The sequence below is a fragment of the Urocampus carinirostris genome, chromosome 13 (genome assembly GCF_059441175.1).
Source record: "Urocampus carinirostris isolate Australia breed hairy pipefish chromosome 13, RoL_Ucar_1.0, whole genome shotgun sequence".
Classification (NCBI taxonomy): domain Eukaryota; kingdom Metazoa; phylum Chordata; class Actinopteri; order Syngnathiformes; family Syngnathidae; genus Urocampus; species Urocampus carinirostris.
The window spans coordinates 15,333,606-15,349,881 of record NC_142361.1 but is presented as its reverse complement, the minus strand read 5'-3'; the positions used below and the strand labels follow the sequence as shown (position 1 = coordinate 15,349,881).

General features: G+C 38.4%; 1 protein-coding gene and 1 pseudogene across 1 annotated transcript in view; one reads left to right on the top strand and one right to left on the bottom strand.

Annotated features, from left to right (window-relative positions):
- LOC148353812 (equilibrative nucleoside transporter 1-like) overlaps positions 1-15,980 on the top strand; it is a 34,709-nt gene extending 18,729 nt beyond the window's left edge. The window contains exons 6-13 of the mRNA XM_088351791.1: positions 5,111-5,245; positions 5,397-5,494; positions 5,584-5,665; positions 5,731-5,813; positions 7,624-7,732; positions 9,662-9,747; positions 11,661-11,860; positions 14,268-15,980. Coding sequence (XP_088207917.1) covers positions 5,111-5,245; positions 5,397-5,494; positions 5,584-5,665; positions 5,731-5,813; positions 7,624-7,732; positions 9,662-9,747; positions 11,661-11,860; positions 14,268-14,379 — 905 coding nt within the window. The 3' untranslated portion in view covers positions 14,380-15,980. The remainder of the gene's footprint in view (positions 1-5,110; positions 5,246-5,396; positions 5,495-5,583; positions 5,666-5,730; positions 5,814-7,623; positions 7,733-9,661; positions 9,748-11,660; positions 11,861-14,267) is intronic.
- LOC148353813 (U2 spliceosomal RNA) lies at positions 3,668-3,845 on the bottom strand (annotated as a pseudogene).
- Positions 15,981-16,276: the final 296 nt, after the last annotated feature.

The following is a 16,276-nucleotide window of genomic DNA, read 5'->3' as shown; positions in this document are numbered from 1 at the left end:
CACAAAAATGAGGGCTCAAAATTACTAATTAAGAAGCGAATTAAGTCAAAGTTACAGTGCATGAAGGTAAAAATACACTGCTTCCCCTGACGTTGTGTGCTAAATGCGGTATTTTGAAGTTGAGTAAAGATAGTACAGTTTGTCAAGAACCGGCTTCTTCGGCTCGGCTCACTAAAAGGAACCAGCTCCTTTGGGTCCTAAACGGCTCTTCAGGTTGTTTTTGCTTCTTTAATCCCAACATGACCAAATATTATGTTAAATTATGCACAAAATGACTTAAAGGAAGGGGGGAATAGAACAAAAAAGAAAAAAATACCAAAATGAAAAAGTAGTGAAAAGCTGAGGAAAAAAAAGAAACAAAAGGAAGAGAAAAAAAGAAGGAAACATTTAAAAAAAAAAGCCAGAAAAAAGAAAAGAAAGAAATGTAGGAAAAAAGTAAATAGAGAACAAAAAGAAAAAAGTAACATCTTGGAAAAAATAAACACAATGAGATTTTTTTTAAGGAATTAAAAAAAAAAAAGTAGAAAAAAACACAGGAAAAAAAAGGTTATGTTGCATTCAAATAATTTTCAATTATATCAAGTGAATCTTGTTGCCAACATTGTACTTCCACTAAAAAATGTGATTAAGTACAGTTCTATATCTTACAACCGACTAAATAAGCCCCCGAAAATGTTAATATTATGCGACAAAATATATCAGGAAATAAAAAGAAATGGATATCTTGTGAAAGAATTGTAAGAACAATTCGTACAACCTTTGCAATAATACATTAGTCAATTCATTCAAAAGAGAAAGATAATTTTGCATTGCCGGAAACTCAACAAAATGGAACTTGATGTCAAGTTTTGGACAATTAATTATCTTGCCACACTTGGGATTATGGTTGCTCACTGTTGTTTGAAGCGTTGCTCACCGACTTTGTGTGAACGCTCAGACCCGTGGAAAATTAGAGGGAACATTGGCTCATGAGACACTTTTTGAAGAAAACCCACAGAAAACCTTCTAACAGCCAGAAATGCCAGCCAAGCACACAGCAATTTGATTAGGTGAGCGGTAGGGGTGGGTGGAGCTTTGCTCACAGTGCATTTCTCTGCCCAGTGCCATCTGCACCGAAGGTAAATAGTCATCATCCTTATTAGCAGTTTTTTTTAAACTTTTACAAAAGAATTCTGCTTGTTTTGGAAAAAAAAAAAAAAAAAAAAGGATGAGCATCCACGATCTTCAGTAATTGCAGAAGAGAGACAAGTTTAAAGTGGTTGAGTGTTGCTATATGGAACACATGCTTTGGCATGTTCCTTTCTTTCATAAAATGTATCAAATTATCTGATGTCACACTGTGAAATAAAATGCGCTAAAACCTTTGATTTTGTCTGGAGAGCAGGTTCGACAATTTTGTTGAAATCTGTCCTAAAATATATGATATGGCGATCTTAAAAGAAAAAAAAATATTTTGCTATTATTGCTCTTTGGGTCGAAAAGGTTCCGACCCTTGATGTATAGCTTACAGGTACAAGCTCAATCAAGTTACTACCCCCCCCCCCTCCTTTAGCAACGTGCAATCCAAAATAATACAAAGACTGTCCCATTCCTCCGCAAAGTGGAAGAGAGAAGGGTTAATGGACCCACGCCTTCTTTTATGAAGATGGATCTGTAGTGCCCTAATTATTCCTTTGCAAGTTAAACACTACAGTTTGTCCAGTTCCAACTTTTCCATTTTGAATTGAGTGAAATTCAAAAGCATGGTTTTGGTGGGGAGGAATGAACGATTGTTTTGTGTATCCAATTTCTTCCCTAGGGCCATCACCGCCAGTTGCTTTGAAAAATGGTTACTCATATCTTTTAAACTTATTTGGGAATTTTTGTTGGTAATAAATGTTGTTGCCTTACTTTTTAATGCACTAACTTGGGCCAGTCTCCAAGCACTACTTTGTAAAAGTGTTTGCCTATTTATCCTAACATTCTTTAATCTCATCTTTCTTGTTTAAGGCTTTATTACGTGCTTATCCTGGAGTGCCATAACTAATCTTGTTAACAATGGTCACTTTATGGTCATCAATAAGAAAAAAGACAACTGTCATTTTCATTAACACGAGAATAAAGACAATTATAATTGTAATTATCACGGCTTATAATAATGACATAAGTGGGAAGTATGTACGGCTCATTTCCATTGCTCTTACCAAATATGGTAAAAGGGGAAGTAATGTAACTTAGCCTTAGTCTCTAGCAATCTTTGAGTTTGCAAAAATTGCAAGCTTATTGAACACTCAAACCTGAAACTAATAGTTGTGTGTGTGTGAGTTTTCTCTGGCTTTATTTATCCACCGATAGCGTTCCACTACCTTATTTTCCTTTTTTCCAAATGATGATTTTCACATGCGCGGCGCCTTTATGAAAACAACCAGCTCAGCCTCTTGGGGTTCTTTGCTCAGTGTGCGATCTCACGTCGTGTGTTTGTTTGGAATGAACAGCGTGGGACAAAATCACAGCTCTGGCTTATTTGATTTAGGCAAGGAGGCAATCGTGGCCTTTCCGCTTTGAAGTTGTCTCTGGAAACATTCCCGGGAGGGGGTTGCATTAAAGTGGAATACCGTAATCAAGGTTTACTAAATAAGCGCAGCTTGATCTAGTCCAAAAAGAAAGGTGTGATTATTTCAAGCCAGCTGTAGATTGGAATGAATGCGCATAAGGGCATACTCACCCCCAGGATCGATCTCGGACTCAAGGATTGGAAAAAATGTCGCCCATTGTCTTTTACAGCTACTGAACAAGAATTCTTTATGAAGTTTCATAAAGATGGACAAATAAATTATTAGGGGGAAAACACAACCACTGCTACAAAAAAATATTTTTGCTTGCCATGCGGCTGTCTCTGGTTCAATTCCCTCCCAATGTGACAAAGAAAGATGTTTTCCCCTTTAACCAAACATTTCTTTTTTTATTTTGTAATGTTTATCCTGGAGTGCCATGTCTAATCTCCTTTTTTAACAATGGTCACCACATTGTTTTTTTAAATTGATCCATTATAAAAAAACAAACTTGTCTTTCCTTGAACTGATGAATGGGAGTTAGACCTATATATATATATATATATATATATATAGGTCTATTACTATGAATGGGAGTTAGACCTACACATACTATATTACCCTTGTCAAAGACTTCATTGATACGACCTTTGCAAGTTTTTCCATACAATTTCAAAAGCAACAATAATATTCATCATAACTCCGATGACAATTTGCCAAGCATACTTAATTGGAGTAGCAAAAAAAAAAAAATTGGCCTAACAGCAATAAATTAACCATATGAATGACCATAAAATGACTTTCAGTCAACATTTAAATATAGATGAAAATGTTGCCAATATTTTAACATTTTATCACAGGATGTTTAAAATAGTGCAACATATCGAACAGGTCAATTGCAATGCTACAAAATCCATTAATTTTTTTTAGAAGAAACAGTAGGAGAGCGGTTGGGAATCTATGGCTCACAAGCCATATGGGGGTTTTTAAGGGTTATTGATCTATCTTCGTTATTCATTATCCATTATCCGTTATCGGTCAGATCATAATACGCTACAAAGCCTAGGAGCCGGGACACTTACTCTCAGCCAAAAGGCCAAGCTAAGGTCCTAGCCCTAAAGACATGCTGTGATCATTGCGAATGCACCGTTCCCGGAGGTACTGCAATACCGGGCCGATGCGTGGAGTGGACAGAGCAAGCTCATATTCCATCTCCGAAATGCAAAAATCAAACGGCCAGGCCAAGCTAAGGACCTAGCATCCATCAACAAGAGGCCAGAAGTTTCTGGCCGTGAAGCCAAAAGGCCAAGTTAAGTACTTAGCTTCTATGCCTTGCTGCATATATGACTCTTTTCATGAGTACATATGGCTCTTAGCCATTATAGGGCTGGTGCATTTTTTATTGTATGACGTTTTAACTACAGTTTATATTCAGGGTGTCACACCAGCAGACCTTGTTTTAGGTATAAAATCGCTAAATAATCCTTTTTACGGACGCTCAGTATACAATTGAGGTTCACTGTTGAGACATTTATGATGAAAACCCAGAACAAACTTTAACCCAAAACAAACATTTCACCCAGAAGGATTACTAAGGTCCTTGAGCAATTTGATTGGTTGAGCAGTAGGAATGGGCGGAGCGATACATAGGGCAGGGCGTGCAGTGCACTCTTTCTCCTTTGCCCAGTTTAATCTGCAATGAAGGTAAATACGTTTATCTTTGTTTGCAGTATTTTGTGACATTTTACAAAAGAGCTTTGCTTGCACCTTGTTTTGAAACCATTATTTAGGACAAAAATGACAGACAAAATGAGCCTCAACAGTCTTATGTAACAGCGGGATGGAGACAAATTGTATGTGGTACTGTAAATTTGTATTGATATGGGACATAGGCTCTGTCCTTATTATTTTACAGATTTTATGACAACGTCCAACGTCAAACTGGGAAATAAAATGCGCTGAATAACTAGCCTTTGTCTGAGAGTGGGTTTGGCTCTTTTGTTGAATTTTGTCATAAAATATACGGTGTGGCTCTCTCGCAAAAAAAAAAAATAGTTTTGCTTTTATGGCTCTTTAGGTCAAAAAGGTACCCAACCCCCAAATATATGGTGTGACTGGTTGTTAGCCTTGTCTGGTCTGTTGAGAATAAATCACTATTGGAACTGAGCCAAGCTAAATGTAACCTGCTTTCATGCAACCAACTTAAGACTAAATTCAGCCAAGATATTAAACATATCCCGGCTTAATCCCTTATGTCTATTTCATACAAAGCCCCCAAGGTATATGTGTGTGGTGCCTTCTGCAGATCACTGAAACAGTGCTCAATATATTTTCGAGTTGTGCAGTGCACCAGAACAAATGTCCTCAACACCCTTCTCGCCTTTTTAAACTCTGACCCATTATCACGCAAAACTAACTTAGCTTCAAATTAACGTTTCCCGGGGGTCGGAGCACTTTTATAGCTGTTAAAAGTGACAAATTCACCTTTTCTTTGTGGTATATAAGATTCATGTCTTATTGGTTTGGTGATTGTGGAAGGCGATAGATCAACCAGATTTCTTGATGTGTTCCCTTCTCAGCGTTCGGGGCTGTCCTCCAGGGAAGCCTGTTTGGCCTTGCAGGGATCCTGCCCGCCTCTTACACTACGCCTATCATGAGCGGCCAGGGCCTCGCCGGGACCTTTGCCGCATTCTCCATGATCTGCGCTCTGGCTTGTAAGATGCACACAAAAAAAACACTAAATTCTACAGAAGAAGCGCTTCATAATCCAAACAAAACTGCAATGTTGATAACACCATTGATGACACCAACAACAATCCGTCAGGACAACATTTTTCTAACTGAAAGAGCATGATCCTTTTGCAGCCGGCTCAGCCCTTAGGGACAGCGCCTTCGGCTACTTCATTACAGCTTGCTTCGTTATTCTTATCGCCATAGTCTCATACCTCGCTCTGCCTAGGATGGTAAGCTCCCGTTAGTTAGGTGTGTATGTTTCCCCCTGCGCCATGGGGGTTCATTTTCTTATAGCTGCCGTTATTGTGGTCATCATCAGGAGTTTTTCCGGTACTACGTGGAGAGCAACGACTCAATTTCGTCTGCTGACGACAAGAACAGGATGGACCTCCTCAAACAAGGTACAGTTCTGTGGATTGTATTGCCGTGAATATTTTTGATTGCGAGACTCTTTATTCCCTTGCAGAGAACGCAGAGAAGAGTCCGGTGGTAACTCTGATGGAAGATAATGGCAAGGCAGGAGTGTCTGTGATCAAAATCTTCCACAAAGTAAATAAGAAAACCTTTTAGATCAATGTTTTTCAACCATTTTTGGGCCAAGGCACTTGTTCAGAAATGTTTTAAAAATTACTTCAGGGTACTAACTTGTTTAATTTTTTTCTACTTAAATCATCATCTTGTCAAAAGGACACATAAAGGTTTTATTCTTTTTTTGCGGTCACCAAGGTTTAAGAGGTAATTCACGTTATTCATTTTGGTTGGTCATTTTACTGTAGGTATTTTGGGAACGAATCATATTTTGAACCTTTCTTTGCAAGTTTACTGTAATTTTATCTTGTTTTTCTAGAAAAACACTGAATACTTAAAATGAGCAAAAATTATTTTCAAGTGGAACAATCTGATGAATTATTTTCACTTTTTTCAGTTCTACTGTCAAATATATAAAAAAAATTACCTATAAGTGCAATAAATTTCCTTCTTTTCAATTTATTTTTATTATTTGTTTGCTCAGCAATCTTAAACTTCATCCAAAACGTTATTTGCTGGAACCTACTTATATGGATGAATGTTACTTGGCTGATCACTGAAGAAAGTAATGGCATGTTTTTTTTACTAAATAGACAATTTGGCAATTAGACTAGGTCTCAAGGCATCCACCATTACACTTTTTCAGATGTTACTATCAAAAAATACAGCTGCAAATGGGAATATTTTAGTGAACAACTTAGTAAAGTCATCCATCTATTATCTGCACCGCTTATCCTCAGTAGGGTCGCGGGGGTGCTGGAGCCCATCCCAGCAATCTTTGGGCAGGGGATACCCTGAACTGGTTGCCAGCCAATCGCAGGGCACACAGAGACAGACAACTCACTCGTTCATTTACACTTAGGGACAATTTGGACCGGCCAATTAACCTGACATGCATGTTTTTGGAACGTGGGAGGAAACCCACACAGGCACAGGGAGAACATGCAAACTCCACACCGGAAGGTTCGAGCTCATGACCTCAGAACTGTGCCGCACGTGCGCTAACCACTGCGCTGCCGTGCTGCCCCCTTACTAAAGTCAATTAAAGATAAAAGTCAAATAAAAATGTTGGGCCAGAAATTTAGGATACTGTGAAAGATTTCTTGTTGAAGCTGGTGCCAATGCATGAATAAGCAGCTCATAATAAAGTCTGCCTGACGGGCACAAAGTCAAACTGACAATACTTGCCTTGTTAATCGGGCAACAGCAATACTTGGTATGGCACAAAACCTAACCCTCGAACCATTTTGAAAAACCCAAATCTTTTAATTCAGAAAATTGGAAGACAGACATAAACACATATTGGATGATAAAGATGCCCTAAACCATTGTCCACTTTATTAATGCATAAAGTAGACATACATATGTGACGGACTTAACAGAACGCCTAAATGTTTTTGAACAAGGTCCTCTTTCCTCTGCTGCATGAAATCTACTTGGTAGAAACTCCGCTTTTATTTTCTCTCTGCCAAAATCACCGAAACTGAAGCTAATGTAGCAAATTTAGTGTGGCAAAGAAACATAACAGCAACTAATTCCATAATGTGTCAAGATCGCCCACTGAAAGGATTAACAATGCCACTTACTTACTGGACACTGGCCAAGGCTGCTTAATTCGATCATATTCATTTCTCAATTCGATCATATTCATTTCTCTGCAGTGTTTTCGTGTTATTTTGAGCCTGTGGGGATTAAGACCACTGTGCGTCACGAGGTTGTTTTATGAGAATCAATTGAAAAATAAATCATTTTTTAATAAAATAAAAGGTATCAATGTGGATGATACCACGTAAAACCATTGGACTGATGCCTAATATCGTTGTGGATGTAGATCTGGGTTATGGCTCTCTCGGTTTGCTTCATCTTCACCGTCACCATCGGGACGTTCCCTGCAGTCACCGTCGAGGTCAAGTCCACTGTGGCGGATGGAGGGAGCTGGGGTGAGTCCGATCAGTCCTCTGGCAAACTTTGGCCATTCTCAAACTTTTGAAAATGCTTAAAAAGGGTTCCTACGAGTGCTTGAAATCCTCAAATATGTTTGAACTTGAAAATGGTGTTTTCAAAGATTGAAAAGTGCTTAGATTTTCGGTGAATTTTTTTTTCCAATGTTTCTCAACATGTCTGCTTAAAAATGACGCCAACACTGCTTTTTGTGGCTTTGCTTTGCGATTGCATTTCTTCTTCCTGATTAACGGCAGCTGCCATTAGTTTGTATGCATTGTCCTATGAAGGGTCATTGCACTCTACTCAAGAGGACCAGTGCACATGCTACACCTAAACAGGGCTCTACAAAATTTGTATTAGTGCGATGATAACCTATCAACCATGCACATTTTAATGGATCTTGCAAAAAAAATTATGGTGGCGTTTCCCAGTGTTAACTTGTAATGAGAAGAACTTCTTTAACTGAAAATGCAAGCTACATATTACAATACTGTCGTTTTTACCCAACACCGTATCAAAAATATTACACACATTGTTCATATCTACAATTACATTTTCATTTTTTTCAAGATCTAAAAATCATATGTCTAAATAAGGCCGGGAGATTAAAAATGGCATATGTAAAACGCAGATATATTTACATATTCACACCAGTTTTTTTCTTTTAGTGGTACTGGAGAAATTGGAAAATTGGTTTTGAAAGTTATTAAAAAGTGCTGGAATTTGGCCATGAAAAGGTGTACAAACCCAGGGTTTTAAAAGGTTCAGGTTAAGTAGTTGTGTTGTTCTCCTTTTCACTGAAACATGGCTACCAAATACTTTAATGTTACTACAGCAGTTCATATCAAATAATGATATATGCATTTTGTATAAAATACAAGGAGTGTGATATGATACTCTGGGTGCTTAGAACCCCCAAAGTTTTGTACCCCAAATTGCCCCTAGACATGAGTATTAAAGCGTTTAGCTACATTGGGTCGCCTCCAGTGTTAGAGACGTTCTCATGAATGTCTTAATAAACTCATAATATAGACCACCGTCACTTTTTTTGTCCCGATCATGCCAGTCAATATCTTAATAAACACATTATACAGACTATAATCGGAACACTTGTTCTATCGGAAACGCATCTTTTTAAAGCATAGGAAAATCCGAGTTGTGTTCACGTGAAGGGGAGTCGGATTCAGCAGGAGAGTCGGAATTGGGCACAACACCGGTGTTCCCTGCACGCTGGCGCCATTTACTTAACATTTCAGTCAATGGTGGTTATAAAGGGGTGGAGAGAAAATGATGCTAATTGCTTATGTGAAAAGAATATCATACATTTATTTGTATAGCCCTTAATCACAAAGAGTCTCAAAGGGCAAATATGAAATAAATTTGCGACAGCCCTAACTTTCGCTCCAGTCTTTGACTGCGGACAGTGCAGAATAGGGACTTCCTGCTTCAGAGCCTTCCAAAATCACCCTAAATAACTCTAAATGGCTACAAAACACATCTTCATGATCACTATAAACACATAAAATTGGAATTGAACATAAAAATACTAAATAAATAAGATCATATTATTGAGGAAAAATGTGAGTTTATTATGAGCAATTACCATGGAGGTAGGTGTATGCGTGGTAGTAGAGGAGTGAGGGGGAGCACCAGAGACTGTTTAGGATGCATGATCACAGGCTAACTGGGGCTAGCAGATGCCAGCGATGAGCGGTTTTCGAGCACTCTGCCCTCTAGTGGTCGCACCTGACAATTCTTGTAACTTGGAATTTCTCTTGTATGCCAGGCAAGATGCTTGCTCGAGAGACATCTTGTATCTCGAATTCCCCGTAATTAGAGAAGCTCGCATGAGAGGCTACTGTAAATCAGGATTAGCTGCAGTTGTCTTGCACTGCAAATTGACAAGAGGCTAATTGTCTTTTCAGAAATGTACTTCATTCCCGTGTCGTGTTTCCTTCTCTTCAATGTGATGGACTGGGCGGGCCGCAGTCTGACAGCCGTCTGCATGTGGGTCAGTATTACACTTTTGTCACGTTCGTCAAGGGCACTAGATATTTTCAATATACAGTTAGCCATCGTTCTTCGTGTGGGTTGTGTTCCGAAAAGAAGACAATAGGCAAAATCCGTGAAGTGAAACTATTATTAAACATTGAAACCAAAGAACAAAGCCTATTTACATGCTCAAGCGTTAGACAAATGAAGTACTGTACTTTATAAACATTTGCAAAATGTCTTCATATTTAATGAACTTCAGCAAGTAGCACAAGAATGGGATCAATGAAACCAAAGAACAAACCAGGCTCAAGCGTTTGTTTGACAAATAATGTACTGTACTTTATAAAGATAATTTCTTACAAACAACCTTTGTGCTGTCAAGTTATGATTTTAAAAAAATAATAATAATACTTCTATATTGCCCTATATAGTTAAATGATTTCAGGGCACTATCTTTTTTTTTTTTTTTTACTTCAGATACTTTGTCGCCATCATGTGGATCTTACTGGAAAACAAAAACAACATTGTGTGAAAGGTTGTCACTCTTCTAGGTAAAAAGATCCCTATAGACGCAATTATTTTCTGTCTTACCCAACCTCCGTCCATGCCAAATATATACGGCCTTTTTGACACGTCACCATCAATTACTTTGGAGAACTGTAAATGAATGGCTCATCAATGGGCTTCCAGGGGTGTGAGCAATAACAACAAAGTCGTTGAGCATATCCTGGAACAACACTGAGCAACATCAATCCTGCGTATGGCCACCAAATCATTATCAAACATGTCCAAAACCTCAGATCAAATCCAGTTACATTTTGCTGAGTTTCTGGCAATGCTAAAATATATATTATTTTCATATTAATGTATTACAAGGCCCGCAAACGTTCTGTTTTTGCTATAACCTTTACATAAGGTTTCCATTTTTTTTTTAAAGTATCTTTTGTGACATACTAATATTTTGTGGATTTATGTAGTTGGTTGCATAATACAGATCTATATTTAATCACTTGTTTAGTGGAAGTGGTGTCTGCAAAATGGTTGACTTGACATATTTGCAAATTATTTAAATACAACACAAGATTTTTCTGAAACCTGTAACCCAAAAAGTAGAGAATAGTCGGACCCCTGTGACGTTTGACAACGGAAGCAAGAAGTCAAGTCCTTTTTATAACTATAGTCAATCAGAAAGTAACATGTTTAACAATTCGCAAAAGCTAATACTTACAGAAAGTTACGTAGGAAGTGCTTCCACCAGTTTAACAGCGGGGACGATCCTCTCCAGTCCCCCCACCCTCCTCTCACCAGCTCACGAGCACGCTTACTTCTGTTTACTCCATCTCGTGTTGATATTAGCTTCAAAACACAGTGTTTAAAAGAGGGGGAACCCGCGTTATTTTTACCGGCATGCACTGTAATTCTGACCAAATTTGCTAGGGAATTAATTTTGCAATTTGAGCCCTGAATTTTATGTCAAGTCAAGTCATTTTTATTTGCATAGCCCTTAATCACAAAGAGTCACAAAGGGCTTCACGGGTTGGTGCTGGGTAGATTTTCTTGAGCGCCAGGCAGGTCTGGCCACAGGGAACATTGATCCCATTCTTGTGCTACTCGCCAAGGTACATTAAATTGCGAGACGTTTTTCACAATAAAGTAAATCTGGCAAGCTTTTTCTTGTACGTATACATATTACAACACAATGTTGTTGACACACAAGTCGAGAAAATGCGGAGTGACTGTTTAGGCAATTAGAATGGAGAATAGAATGCACGATAAAAATATGCAGCGAAGCAATATAGCAAGGGATTACTGTATATTTTTAGGGGAATGTGAATGCAAGAAACCTGTTTCCTTTTTGGAAAGAGACTATTCCTATTTAATGACTGCGTATTTAAAGTATATCTTTGATCGCCTGCATTTGTGTGTTAGCCTGGCAAGGACAGCCGCTGGTTGCCGGCTCTGGTGGCGTTGCGACTGGTGTTTGTGCCGCTCTTCATGCTCTGCAACGTTCAACCTCGCCATTATCTCCCTGTGCTCTTCTCACACGACGCCTGGTACATCGTCTTCATGGTTCTCTTCTCTTTCTCCAACGGCTACCTGGCCAGCCTCTGCATGTGCTTCGGACCCAAGTGAGTGGAACACCAAAAAGAGCAGCGAGAACGCTTGATGCTTGATTTTTTTTTGCTTATTTTATATTTTGGGCAAAGGCTCAATGACAGGGTCTCAAACTCTATTTGTTCAGGTGATTCCAGGTGAAGTGGGGCCATATTGCATTAAAAATTCCATTATTCTCAAAAATCTTGTTTCATTTTTCATGTACAAAACAGTCTAAAGATGAGAAGAAAACTGTATTATTAAATAACAATAAAATCAATTAATTGGCATTAAGTAAATAAAAATAATATGGAACATAAGAAACCCGATACAGTATGTGAGTAGAAAAATTGAATTACTCAGAAGTACTTGTGGATGTGGTCCATCTCTCCTTGTCTGTCTCCCTGTATTTTCCTGTGTCTCTACCTCTCTGTGTTTTCTCTTTCTCTGTATTCTCTTTCTGTCCCTTTCTGTCTCTTTCTGTCTTTTTTTGTCTCTGTCCCTCTCCGTCCCTGTTTCTCTCTGTCCCTCTCTCTACCTCTTTCTCTGTCCCTCTCTCTCTGTCCCTCTCTCTACCCCTCTCTCTGTCCCTCTCTTTTCTCTCTCTCTCTCTCTCTCTCTCTCTCTCCAATTGCTTAAACAAGAAGCGGCTAGCCAAGTATAGTGACTTTCAAATACCACATTTAAGACACATTTCAGATAGAACTTGCATTTTAAGGGCTAACGTTTTGTTTTTTGTGTTGTTTTTTTTCTTCCAGCCCGCTCTTTTTTGGCTGCATTTGTGAGTGAATCGTTCCCAATTTCGAGCCCTTCATTTTAAGATAGATTGCTGTCACACAGACCACATGTTTGACACCCCTGCTCTACAACAGTGTTTTTTTAACCAGTGTGCTGGGTGCTATGAGACCTTGTCTAGTGTGCAACAAAGAAATTGCCCAATTTGATCTTTGCAAAAAAGAAGAAGAATTGACTTTTATTGTCATTCTTTCTAACAATGCACACAGAACGAAATGTCGATACACCTGACCCGTACAGTTAAACTGTAGCGAGCCGATGCAGCCGCAGCCAAAAAGGATAGAATGCCATAGTTCAGTATCTTTGCTTGAGCTTGTCCTTGTTATAGCCTACTTGCATGGTCACATGATCTGAAAACACGCGATGTATTCGACTCGGAGCAGTAGTTAAACGACGCAACTCAAAACCGCGTTTGGTGTCCAGTGCATGGCGCTGTTGGAGTTATGCGGCAAATACCCCACGCGGTTGGTTCCAGGTGTGCACTTGGCTTAAAATGTAAAAAAAAAATCGAGTTTGCAACTTTGGTGTAAATTACTAACTACAGGACGTGCCTGATTCAATTATACAGGATGTCCAATTGACCTACGGCTAAGCCTTCCCCCCAAACATTCAACATTCTTTGAAGAGCCCTATGTCAAGTGTCCCAGTCTGAGACATTTCACAGGATGCAAATGATGCATTTAGGGCCGAGAATAATCACAAATCATCTCAAACTCACCAAAAGGGCCTGTGCTAATGTGCATAGGAGGGTTAAATTGAGGATTCCATTGTTGATAAGGTCAATGAAAAGATTCAGTTTCAGTCGAAAATGTACAGGTCACAATGTAAACGTGATAGAAGACCATCCTTGTTTACCCCCAACTAATTAGCCTAACTTGATGTGAATTGTAAAAGTAGGCTTTGTTATTGCTACTAGCTTTATTTAATCTAAAGAAATGTGACTTGACTGAAGCTGTGTACTAGGCTTCTGTAAATATCTGATCATATACACTACAAGTTGATTATTGGGAATAAATCAATTTCATTATGTGGACCAGCTTCGAGGTAAGTGAATCTAAGCTCCAAAAGTTAACTTAACGATAACTAGAGCTCTTTGGACCACGTTTAACAATTCCATATGATTACCAATGTCAAAAACTAGCACACAACAGGTCACTAAACTCCCAGTGAGACGTGTGTACAATGGAGCTAAGAGCTAACTTCAGATAAATTAACGGTATAAATAACTATATTTCTCTCCAGCAAAGTGACAATGTGTTGCCTCAAATGCTATGTTGACTTACCTTAAAACTGATGTAGACAGCTTGATGAACGTTATGCACGTTGAGTTGGTGCTGTGGTTGACTCGATTTAAATGTGGCTTGTAGGGTAAAGAGGGTAAACATTCACCCCATCGCCAAGCCTCTCAGGATACCTCAGATCAGTTTTGCTTGTACCCCATGCACACCGTTTGACGATTTTAAATTTTAAAATGTAAGAAAACAACAAAATAAAAACGAACGATAACTGACGAACTGCAATGCATATGAATGGTTATACGTTTGAGTGTATTGAGTTGGTTACGCACCCTGTAATTGGCTCATCGTGTTTGAGGGCGGGGCTTAGCCATAAGTCAATTGACGTAAACGTTGTTTATTTTTTGCCTAGGAAAGTGTCGCAGCACGAGGCGGAGACGGCAGGGGCCGTCATGGCCTTTTTCCTGTCCCTGGGCTTGGCACTAGGGGCCGGCATCTCCTTCGCCTTCCGCGCCATCATCTAAAATTGTCGCAACGTACAAAGTGTGCGCCCGTTGCGCCATTTTGCTACACTTGAGGGGGAAGAGAAAGCGAGGACCCCACCTCACTTTCACAGTGGCAACCAAATAAACTGAGAAGGAAAAAACATGCGACCGACACCATTGAGCTGCCTGCCCGAAACATTTTATGAATGTTGACTGACTGATGGTTTGTATTGCAAAAACCTTTTACATCGTTAATTATGACATTTTAATGAAGGTGGTTGTTTAAAGGGTTAAGTCCATTCTTGCCTGTTTTAGTGCTATTTTGTTTGTTTTTTTTTCACCAAAAAGACTTGTATAAAGAAATGATAGCGCCAAATTGTTTATGTACGAAAATGACCAAAATGAAAGACATTAATGAGAATGAATTACCATTATTTTTTTCGTCATGAGAAAAAAGAGCTAATTTTCTGTGAGAATTTTAGAAGAAAAATCTGAATATCTGGGATGCAATATTGTAAGAACACCTTAATATTTCATATTTTGTTGAAAAAAATCACAATCTAATGATCAACTTACGCTTGTATAGGGACACTATTATTTGACCAATACACGTCGTCGTATGGTGTGGTGCAACCCAAAACGAGTGCTAAAACACAAAAGTGACTAAAACACCATTTTACTTTTTTTCACCCAGTATTTTTGAGGTTATGGTATTTTTGCTTATTTAAATCCATATTGGTTTCTTAATACGCACTGTCCCTCTAATGTAATTTTGTGTAATATTGACATGTCAGCAAAATTCGTAAGCACAGATGAATTTAGAAATGTTTTAGCGTGGTTTCTCATGCTGTAAAGGAGGAAATCTCGAATTAAAAGGGCTTCAATGTCTATGCTATATGGCCATTTTCTTCATGAAACTACTACGGGTACTCCAAAACAATGCTATTGTGAAAATTATTACAATTATTTTTCTATATAACTTGTTTTCATTTATTTTCAAAGTATTGTTACAGGGGAAATTTTGTTTGATGTTGACAACTTGTCTTTTTTAAGCAATGTCTTAAGGGTTGAATCAAGTTGAGTTTTCCCATTTATTAAACTGTTTCTCTGGAAAATAACACATACTCTAAATCTTGAACCAGTATGAATTGTTACAGTGGATAGGAGAAACATTTGTGTGTATCAGTTGTCACAAACTATTTGTCCCAAATAGTCTCGCCTTGCATAATTTGGCAACAATTTTAAGACGTAAGATTTTATTTTCCCTGCATTTTATTCATGTAAAGGTCCCGATATATTACAGCCATATTTTCATGACATTGTTACAATTTCAAGCATGTGTAAATGTTTGTCTTTAAAATGTTTCATCTCAGTTTTTACAAGATTCTGAATTTATTTGTAAAATGCACAACCAAGTCAAATGTCTTAACATGCAATAGGCCTTTTACATTGTTTCACACTGCTGCCATTTTCTTATTTTTGTCTTAAAAACGCGCCAAATATTTTTCTATCAATAGCAAAAAGGTGGTTTTTCATTGATGTGGCTATTTTTTTTGTAACCAATTGGGTATTGAAACGTTTGAAAGCAAAATATTGGTGTACAGGAATCCAGTTTGGACAAATAAAATACTATTGTTAAATGTTTCCCTTTATTCATGGTACTGTAACAATACTCATATGTATATTAATCTATTTTTTCATGTTATCCGCCCAATTATTAGGCGAGTACATTTGCATACGTCCCCAGTTTAAGCCCGGGTGAAAACTTGGTCTGGGGAGGGATGGGTGCCGTCAGGCTGTTCTTGCCTAAGACACACCACAGGAAATGGTGCCCCTGAGGGAAACCCTACCCCCCAATATAGTCATACAGGTTTTACATTATGTAATACTATTGAAAAGCCTCCGTGTTATATGTCGAAGTGTCCTTGGGCAAGAC